Below are 11,028 nucleotides of genomic sequence, written 5' to 3'. Positions count from 1 at the left end.
TTGCTGAATCATATGGTAATTCTATTTCTATTTTTTTGAGGAAACTCCATACTCTTTTCCATAGTGGCTGCACCGTTTGACATTCCCACCAACAGTGCACCAGTGTTCCAATTTCTCCACATCATCTCAACACTTGTTATTTTTTGTTTTTGTTTTTTTGATAGTGGTCGTCCTAATGGGTGTGCGGTGGTAACTCATTGTACTTTGGATTTGCATTTCTATAATGATTTGTGATGTTGAGCATATTTTCATATGGTTGTTGGCCATTTCTATACTTCTTTGGAGAAATGTCTATTCAACTCTTTTGCCCATTTTTAAATTGGGCTATTTGTTTTTATTGTTGTTATTGTATAATATCTGTTAAAAAAAACCTTTGTCTTGGAGGATACAAGATAATATACAAAAGTCAATCGCTTTCATATATACCAAAAATGAACAAATGGAATTTGAAATAAAAAATGCAATACTATTCATGTTAGCATTCCCCAAAATGAAACACCTGGGTATAAATCTAACAAAATACATACGAGGGACTTCCCTGGTGGTCCAGTGGTTAAGACTCTGTGCTTCCATTGCAGGGGGCATGGGTTTGATCCCTGGCTGGGGAACTAAGATCCTGCATGCCACACAGTGCAGCCAAAAACAAAAAAAAAAACCTAAACAAAAAATATATATATATACAAGATCTATATGAGGAAAACTGTAAAACTCTGATGAATTAAATCAAAGAATTAAATAAAATGGAGAGATATTCCATGTTCATGGATAGGGAATTCTCAATATTGTCAAGACATCAGTTCTTCCCAACTTGATCTATAGATTCAGTGCAATCCCAATCAAAATCCAGCAAGTTATTTTGTGGGTATTGACAAATTGATTCTAAAGTTTATGTGGAAAGCGGGAATAGAGGGAACGTACCTCAACATAATAAAGGCCATATATGACAAACCTACAGCTAACATTATACTCAATGGTGAAAAGCTGAAAGCATTTCCTCTAATATCAGGAACAAGACAAGGATGCCCACTCTCGCCACTTTTATTCAACATAGTTTTGCAAGTCCTAGCCACGGCAATCAGAGAAGAAAAGGAAATAAAAGGAATCCAAATAGGGAAAGAAGAAGAAAAACTGTCACTGTTTTCAGATGACATGATACTATACATAGAAAATCCTAAAGATGCTACCAGAAAACTACTAGAGCTCATCAATGAACTCGGTAAAGTTGCAGGATACAAAATTGATACACAGAAATCTCTTGCACTTCTATACACTAACAATGAAAGATAAGAAAGAGAAATTAAAGAAACAATCCCATTTACCATTGCATCAAAAGGAATAAAATACCTAGGAATAAACCTACCTAGGGAGACAAAAGACCTGTACTCTGAAAACTATAAGATGCTTATGAAAGAAATCGAAGATGACACAGACAGATGGAAAAATATACCATGTTCTTGGATGGAAGAATCAATATTGTCAAAAAGACTCTACCACCCAAGGCAATCTACAGATTCAATGCAATCCCTATCAAATTACCAATGGCATTTTTCACAGAACTAGAGCAAAAAATCTTAAAATTTGTATGGAGACACAAAAGACCCCAAAGCAATTGGGGTCTTTTGCCAAAGCAATCTTGGGAAAGAAAAACGGAGCTGGAGGAATTAGGCTCCCTGACTTCAGACTGTACAGTAAGTCCCCTAGACACGAACCTTCAAGTTGTGAACTTTCAAAGATATAAGCGTGTGTTCGCATGTCCAGTCAGGTAAGTTAGTTCATGTGTCTGGCATACATTGTCACACGCATGGATCCTCCACAAGTGGTTGTACAGTACTGTATAGAGTACAGTAGTACAGTATCTTTATTTCAAGCCCAGGATGTCCAGAAGCAAGTGTAAAAGCAGTGGTATATAGCTGATTGTGTTAGTTGGGTACCTAGGCTAACTTTGTTGGACTTATGAACAAATTGGACTTACAAACACGCTCTCAGAACAGAACTCGTTCGTATGTAGGGGACTTACTGTACTACAAAGCTACAGTCATCAAAACAGTATGGTACCGGCACAAAAACAGAAATATAGATCAATGGAACAGGATAGAAAGCCCAGAAATAAACCCACCCACCTATGGTCAATTAATGTACGACAAAGGAGGCAAGACTATACAATGGAGGAAAGACAGTCTCTTCAATAAATGATGCTGGGAAAACTGGTCAGCTACATGTAAAAAAGTTAAATTAGAACATTCTTTAACACCATACACAAAAATAAACTCAAAATGGATTAAAGACCTAAATGTAAGACCAGATACTATAAAACTCTTAAAGGAAAACATAGGCAGAACACTCTTTGACATAAATAGCAGCAATATCTTTTTTGAGCCATCTCCTAGAGTAATGGAAATAAAAACAAAAATAAACAAATGGGACCTAAGTAAATGCAAAAGCTTTTGCACAGCAAAGGAAACCATTGACAAAACAAAAAATCAACACAGAGAATGGGAGAAAATATTTGCAAATGATGCGACTGACAAGGGATTAGTCTCCAAAATTTGCAAACAGCTCATGTGGCTCAATATCAAAAAACCAAACAACCCAATCAAAAAATGTGCAGAAGACCTACGTAGACATTTCTCCAAAGAAGACATATAGATGGCCAAGAAGCACATGAAAAGATGCTCAACATCACTAATTATTAGAGAAATGCAAATCAAAACTACAATGAGATATCACCTCACACCAGTCAGAATGGCCATCAAAAAAAATCTACAAATAATAAATGCTGGAGAGGGTGTGGAGAAACGGGAACTCTCCCGCACTGTTGGTGGGAATGTAAATTGGTACAGCCACTATGGAGAACAGTATGGAGGTACCTTAAAAAATTAAAAATAGAGCTACCATATGATCCAGCGATCCCACTCCTGGGCATATATCTGTAGAAAAACATGGTTCAAAAAGATACATCCACCCCAGTGTTCATTACGGCACTGTTTACAATAGCCAAGACATGGAAACAACCTAAATGTCCATGGACAGATGAATGGATAAAGAAGATGTGGTACATATATATAATAGAATTTTACTCAGCCATTAAAAAGAATGAAATAATGCTATTTGCAGCAACATGGATGGACCTGGAGATTATCATACTAAGTGAAGTAAGTCAGACAGAGAAAGACAAATATAATATGATATCACTTATATGTGGAATATAAAAAAATGATACAAATGAACTTATTTACAAAACAGAAACAGACTCACAGACTTAGAGAATGAACTTATGGTTACTGGGGGGAAGGGTTGGGGGGAGGGATAGAGTGGGAATTTGGGATTGACCTGTACACACTTCTGTATTTAAAATAGATAACCAACAAGGACCTACTGTATAGCACAGGGAACTCTGCTCAATATTCTGTAAAAACATAAATGAGAAAAGAATTTGAAAAAGAATAGATACATGTATATGGGGAAAAAATGTAGTTGAATGCACAACAATGTGAATGCACTTAATGCCATTGAATTGTACACTTAAAATGATGAAAATGGAAAATTTTATGTATATTTTACCCCTATAAAAAACCCAAAAATATATTTGCAATAATATTTAAAAAATACATTTTCTGTGGATAGGCAAAAGATCCAGAATAGTCAACACATTACTGAAGGAGAAGAACAAAGTTGGAGGACTGACATTACTCAACTTCAAGACATACTGTAAGGCCATAGTGATCAAGATATAGCAAAAGAATAGACAAATAGATTAATGGGCAGAATATAGAGCCCAGAAATAGACCTGCATATATATAGCCAACCGATCTTTGACAAAGGAAAAATGGCAGTACAATGGAGCAAAGATAGTCTTTTAAAAAATGGTACTAGAGAGAGAAAAAAAAATGATACCAGAACAACTGGACATTCACTCTTAAAACTCTTAGAACTTAATAATAAGATAACAAGGGACTTCCCTGGTGGTCCAGTGGTTAAGAATCCATCTTGCAATGCAAGGGATGCCGGTTCAATCCCTGATCAAGGAACTAAGATCCCACATGCTGCGGGGCAACTAAGCCAGCGTGCCACAACTAGAGAGCCCGAGTGCCGCAACTACAGAGCCCATGCGCTCTGGAGCCCTCGCACCACAATGAAAGATCCCGTGTGCCACAACTAAGACCCGATGCAGCCAAAAAAAAAAAAAAAAAAAATAATAATAATAATAAGATAACAAACAACCTAATTAAAAAATGGGACAAAGACCTTAACAGACCTCACCAAAGATACACACATAATAAATAAGTATATGAAAAGATGTTCCACATCATAGGTCGTCAGGGAAAGGCAAATTAGAATGAGATACCACTACACCCATACTAGAGTGGCCAAAATTTGGAATATTGACCACCCTAAGTGCTGGTGTGGATGTGGAAAAATGGGAACTCTCATACATTGCTGGTGGGAATGCAAAATGATACAGCCACTTTGGAAGACAGTTTGGCAGTTTCTTATAAAACTAAACATACTTTTAACATATGATCCAGTAATTGTGCCCCTTGGTATTTACCCAAATGTATTGAAAAATTATGTCCACAGAAAAACCTGCATATGAATGTTTATAGAAACTTTATTTGTAATGTTTAAAATTTGGAAGTAACCAAGATGTCCTTCAGTATGTGAACGGATAAATAAACTGGGATACATCCAGACAATGGAATATTATTCAGTGTTAAAAAGAAATAAGCTGGGACTTCCCTGGTTGTGCAGTGGTTAAGAATCTGTCTGCCAATGCAGGGGACACAGGTTTGATCCCTGGTCCAGGAAGATCCCACATGCTGCAGAGGAACTAAGCCCACGCGCCACAACTACTGAGCCTGCACTCTAGAGCCCATGAGCCACAACTACTGAAGCCCGCGCGCCTAGAGCCCATGCTCCGCAACAAGAGAAGCCACCGCAATAAGAAGCCCATGCACCACAATGAAGAGTAGCCCCCGCTCGCCACAACTAGAGAAAGCCTATGCGCAGCAAAGACCCAATGCAGCCAAAAATAAATAAATAAAGAAATAAGCTATCAAGCCATGAAAAGACATGGAGGAACCTTAAGTGAATCAAAGAAACAAAACAAAAACTACACGATTTCCTCCAGTTTCTCTGATCTATAGGGACTGCTTTCTTGCTTCTGGGATAAGAAATAGATGGTTTCTTGGAGCTCTTTCCATCTGCACCCCTTGCACGTTCCAGGTTTCAGGCTGCCTTTCAGTCCTGGCCAGGAGATACCAGAGGGGGAACAACTGGGAAACTCACCCTGATTTGGTGGTTCTTTGACTTCTGTTTTTCCTTCCTCAAGAATTCTGCTGGGCTTCCCTGGTGACAGTGGTTAAGAATCCACCTGCCAATGCAGGGGACACAGGTTCGAGCCCTGGTCCAGGAAGATCCCACATGCCGCGGAGCAGCTGGGCCTGTTGTGCCACAACTACTGAGCCTGCGCTCTGGAGCCCAGGAGCCACAACTACTGAGCCCACATGCCACAGCTACTGAAGCCTGCGCGCCTAGAGCTCGTGCACCACAACGAAGAGTAGCCCACGCTCGCCACAACTAGAGAAAGCCTGCGTGCAACAACAAAGACCCAACGCAACCAGGAGTAAATAAATAAAATAAATAAATTTATTTTTAAAAAAAGAAGAATTCTGCTACCATTTACTTTTCATAATCCTCAGATAGGTGTTGCATGCATTCTGCCTAGGTTATAAATTGCATTCAGTGGAAGAAATGGGATGGAATGTGTTTTCTCCATTTTGACAAGAATTGGAAACTTCTGTTTTTCTTTTTGTTGTTGGGTATTATATATTTTTTTGGAAATAAGTCATTTGTCAAATATTTGTACTGTGAATGTTTTTCTTTCAGTCCGTGGCTTGCCTATTCAATTTCTTAACGGAGTCTTTTGATGAGCAGAAGCCTTTTTATTTTGTGAAGTCTATTTTTCTCAATTTTTTCTTCTGATTAATGCTCTCTGGGTCCTTTGTAAAAAATATCTTTGTCTACTCCAAGTCTGCAAAGATATTTTTCTATGTTTTCTTTTTTTAAACTTCTGTTTTCCCCTGTTTTATTGAGATATAATTGATATAACATTGTATGTTCAAGGTGTACAACATAATAATTTGATATATGTATATACTGGAAAATGATTACCACAGTCAGTTAACATCCAGCACCTCACATGGTTATAGCTTTCAAACATACAATACGTTATTGCTAACTATAGTCACCTATGTTTTCTTTTATAAGCTTTTTTTTTTCTTTTCTGTTTTTGCTCTTTGTTTAGGTCTGATCCATTTTTATTTAATTTTACATATGGTGTAAGGTAGGAATCAAGATTCATCTTTCCCCTATATATGTATCTGGTTGTTCCAGCATTATTCACTGGATTTACTCATATATATATATAAAAGTAAATTTATCATTAATTTTCCTATGTTTTAAATGCATTCTCTCATTATTTAATGCTTTACATTAAAAGTAAACAAATCACAATTTAAAAGTAACTGTATTTCAAATAATTGATTTCCTTTGTAATCCTATACATTGTATATTATGCCCTTCAAATTATTATTTTGAGAATGGGTTCACAAGCTTTACAAGATTACCAAAGGTATCCAATACATGTTAAGAATAATGTCTTAACCCATGTTAAGAACCCCTGGTGAGGTGGAAAGACACAGCTTTAGAACCAAAGAAACCTGGGTTTAAATGCTCATTTGTTGCTTCCTAGCTCTGTGACCTGGGGCACATCACTTAACCTTCATTCATTTTCCATACTTCCATATATTCAATAAATGTCTATTGCGTACCTACTGCCAGCCACAATATTAAATCTTATGGATTTAATACAGACAGGTATAACCTTTCCTGTACAAAGTTTACAGCTGAGTGGGGAGGCAGATGAGTCAGTGGGTCATTATACAAGACTGGTGAGTGCTTTGATAGTGAAGGACAGAAGGCTATGGAAGCTTAGGGGGACTCCCCACTCAGACTTGTGGGGTCAGGAAAGATTACCAGAGATAACACTAAACAGGCCTCAGGATAAGTGGACATTACCCAAGCAAAGAGAGGGAGAAGAGCAATCCAGGAAAGGGGATGAACTCTTTCGAGAGGCATGGCATGGTTGAGAAACCAAGAGAAAACCGCGATGGGGAGAACTAAGGGACCAGTAGCTCAAAGTATGACTGCAGAAGGGGTCAGATGGGAGGGTCTTGTATGCCATCCTAAGGACATTGGCTTCATCCTAAGAGAAGTGAGAAGCCATTGATGGGCTTTCATCATTGATGTGTTGTAACAGGATCAAATTAGTTTTTTTTTTTTTTTTAAATCACTTTGATTTGCAGAGAATGCACTAGAGGGATCCCGACTGGAGACAGGGACAATGATTTGGAGATTATTGGAGAAATCCTGATGAGAGACGGTGAGTGCATGGTTAGTGGCAATGTGGATGGAGAATGGATAGATTTGGGATAATTTGTAGGTAAACGCAATAAAGTATATCCTGGAGGCTCTGGGGAATGAGAGAAGATTTCTGGTTGGACCAATGGTGGTGTAATTCATTGGAAAAAGAGCAGGTTTATAGGAGAATATAAGGTCAGACTTGAATCTATGAGTGTGAAGTGACTGAGTGAGGATGTTGGGCAGACTTTTGGCCATATTGGTCTGAAGATCAGAAGAGGGGTTTGGCAAAGGAAGCCATCCGTGTCCACATGGTAAAATGCCACAGGCGGCCTTCTTTCTTTCCTCTGGACCTTCGTTCAATATCTGTAGAGAATGTACTGTATGCTGTGTGTTGGGGATACAGCAGTGAACAAGAAGACTGGGTTTCTGCCCTCAACCAGTTTTCCGTTTACCTCTCTAAACTTGTTCCTTTTGTTTTTTTTGGCCGCGCTGGGGGCCTTGTGGGATCTTAGTTCCCTAACCAGGGATAGAACCCGTGCCCCAGTAATGGAAGCGTGGAGTCCTAACCACTGGACCGCCAGGGAATTCCCTCTCTAAACTTGTTCTTAATCTGTAAAATTAAGATAATAATGAGATTAAGAGAGATGAGTTGATGTGATGGCACCTGGCCTTTTTTGTTTTTAATACTTCTTTCTCGTACCCAAAGCCGGAAGATACCTGGTTACTTTTGCTTTTGTATCCTTTCCCCGTTGGGTCTTCTGCGCAGGCGCTCTGGGCTGCTCGGGGGCAGGGGGTGGGGCGGGCCAGAACTAGAGCGGTCTGCCCCTGGGCCAGGGCCCGGGAGGGTGGAGGGAGCTGGATGCCCTGACGTCATCAAGCTGCGCGGCCCGCAGGGCGGGACCCCAGCGCGACTACGCGGCCAGCGGACCGGGGCGGGCTTGTGGGGAAGCGAAACTGGGGGAGGAGGAGGCGGCTCTGGCAGCGGCAGGGCCAGGCCTGGTGGCGGCGGCATCGGCGGCCTGATCTCCCCCTCTCCGCTCCTTGGCAGCTCGCCCTCTTCCCTCAGCGTGAGTGCCGACGCGCGGCCCGGGGGGAGCGAGCGGGCGGGCCCGCGGGCTCAGTATCTTCCTCTCGGCCCCCCATGGGCGGTCGTGACCCTCACCGCCCTTTCTCTTTTCCTTCCTCCTTTATACCCTTCTTCCCCGCGCCCCATCCCCAGTCCGCCAGCTGCCGCTGCCAAACGTCTCTGCGCACACATTCACACACTCACGTTATCTACAAATGAAAAGACTGGCCCGGGGAGATGTGAGCTCATCTCTTCCCTCTATGAATACGGGTGGTAATGCGAAACCGAGGCCCAGGGAGAGAAGACTGGAGAGGGGATTTGAACCCCTTCCCTGGGGGAGCAGCAGGTAGAACCAGGCCTTCTGCCTTCCACTTAGAAGTTCCCTGCCAGGGCACATTCTTTTAGATGTGTAGGTCACTTGAGCTGGGCACTGGTTAGCTGTGCGACCTTTCCCTCTCGGGCCTCAGTTTCTTTTAGTGGAAAAGGAGAGGGTTGAATGAGGTGATTTGGAAGGCCCAAATCTGAGGTGGTTTGGGGAGGAGCATCGGTATCTCCTGCCTTTCGGACGCTATTTCCTCTCCTTTTTTGGCACCTACCTCAACACAGTTCTTGAGTTTCCTGTGCTTCCAGTCTCCCCCGGAGTCGCTAGGAATCAGAGGGCCCTTTTTGCTTACGTTATGGGCCTTTGGGTTGAGGGGGTATTTAACACCGTAGTTTAAAGTGAAATGTGGCTCAGCCTGGTTTTGCTTTCTGTTTGTTCAGCGTCTCCTGTTCTTCCTACTTCCTCAGGATAGCCCCTGCCTGTGCCTAGTAAGAGGCTGCCTCCTTAGGAAGGATGAGATTATGTGTTGGGTAGGCTGCCTCATCCTTGAGCTGGAGAGAAGTGAAACGTGATTCATGTTTGAATCACGAGGGGATCAGTGGTATCTTTGGATTTCATCACTCTCTTGCTGCCGTGACCCATACCGTAAGCCTGTTCTTGTGCACCTGCAACTCCCCTTGCCTAAGGAATTGCAGCCCAGCTGAGCACACACCTGTTTGCTCCTCTTTTTGAGTACTTTCTCTTTTCTGAGTCCTCTTATAGCCAGCGGTTGTGTGTAAACCCACTGTATTCACTTCTACTCTTAATTGTTCTTTAATTTGATCATTCCTTAAGATTTCAGGAATCTCATAATCACTTCACTGCATCTCATTTTTTTCCCCTCATGCTTGCCTCTCATGCTTACCCATGGGCATGGATGATGGTGACATGGTGCCTTGCCTGTTTCCATTCTTTTTTGTGGAGGTGGGTTCTTGTTCTTAAAATTGTTTTTGTACCTGAGTCCTGTGATATGGCTACCTCCGGTCCTGCTAACTTTCCCACTCTTCTGTTTTCTCAGTCCTAAGTCAACCACTGCTTCCATTCCTTACTCCGTTTAGAAACTTGCCCACTTCTCCCATGTTTTCAAACATCCTGAAGTAAACCAAAAACCAACATTTGTATCATACTGTATAATCTCTTAATTGTCCTGGTGAAATAATAATGGTGATGTAGCAATCATTCTGGGATGATTTTTTCACCTTGGAAATATTTGTTGATATTCATCAGGTTTCATAATTAATTTCTAGTATACATTGTTGTCACACATGGCCAGTGTTGCATCAAAAATATAGAATAACAAGTATGCAAGGTCTTTTTCCCCCTGTGGCTCTTGGAGTTGATCCATGACTTTTTGGTATCTGACACCAATGGCCCAGAGGCCTCTGGGTCTGTGAGCACCACATTTTCCAGTAAAACTAACAGCTGTTATTGAAAACCAGAGCTTGGCTAGCACCCTTCCTGGACCTCATTCTGAGGAAGAAGCTATTCAAGTGCTGGCAATGGAAGCTGTTTGGAGTTGCCAACTTTCATCCCATTAATGGTTCATTCCCATTCTTTGGAATTCCTGCTGTGATCCTAGTATCTCTGACAAGGGCAGCTGACTATCTGGATTTGTGGTTGCAGTAACAATGAGGAGGAGAAATGATTCAGAATGCACTGCCCCTCTCAAGAAACAGAAGAAAAGAGTTGCAGAGCTTGGCCTGAACCTCAGCTCTACATCTGACGATGAACCTCCCTCCTCTGTCAATCATGCAGCAAAAGGTAAGCTTGCCTGTGTGGTCAGAGGCCACTGACCATCTGGTTATTTGAATCACTGATGCCCGAATTGGGCAGAATACAGTTAAGTGCCTCTTGAGGAAAATTAGGCAAATTCTACAGAGAGATACTGGTTGTAGACTCTCTTCTCTTTTGCCATTCTCCTCCTGGGAGTTGGGAACTTGTTTTAACTAAAAAATTGGAAGTTTTACAGGTGTGCCTTAGTTCTGTTGTGGTCCTTCAGTAGGTGGCACTCTTTTGCTGCCTTAAACCAGGTGGAAGTAGTGGTGAGCATTGAGTGCCCTGTGCTCTCAGCTGTTAATGATCTTGGGGCTCTTTCACAGGGCTGGGCTCTTTGCTGCAGTAATCTGGCCTAATTCCCCTCAGGTTTTTGCATTCTGTTTCCTCAATTCCCTCAGCAGTT

The 11,028-nt window shown here is 41.4% G+C and overlaps 1 protein-coding gene across 2 annotated transcripts in view; it reads left to right on the top strand.

Moving 5' to 3' along the window:
• The first annotated feature begins 8,323 nt into the window (after window positions 1-8,323).
• CMTR1 (cap methyltransferase 1) overlaps window positions 8,324-11,028 on the top strand; it is a 58,499-nt gene continuing 55,794 nt past the window's right edge. The window contains exons 1-2 of one of the 2 annotated variants that reach the window (XM_082412535.1): window positions 8,324-8,489; window positions 10,473-10,610. In XM_082412535.1, the coding sequence (XP_082268661.1) occupies window positions 10,575-10,610 (36 nt within the window). In that variant the 5' untranslated portion in view covers window positions 8,324-8,489; window positions 10,473-10,574. The remainder of the gene's footprint in view (window positions 8,490-10,472; window positions 10,611-11,028) is intronic. The other variant, XM_082412536.1, reaches the window with a different exon arrangement.

The sequence above is a fragment of the Balaenoptera physalus genome (assembly GCF_965194825.1).
Source record: "Balaenoptera physalus genome assembly, chromosome: 11".
In the NCBI taxonomy this organism is placed as follows: Eukaryota; Metazoa; Chordata; class Mammalia; order Artiodactyla; family Balaenopteridae; genus Balaenoptera; species Balaenoptera physalus.
This window is presented reverse-complemented; position numbering and strand designations above follow the sequence as displayed.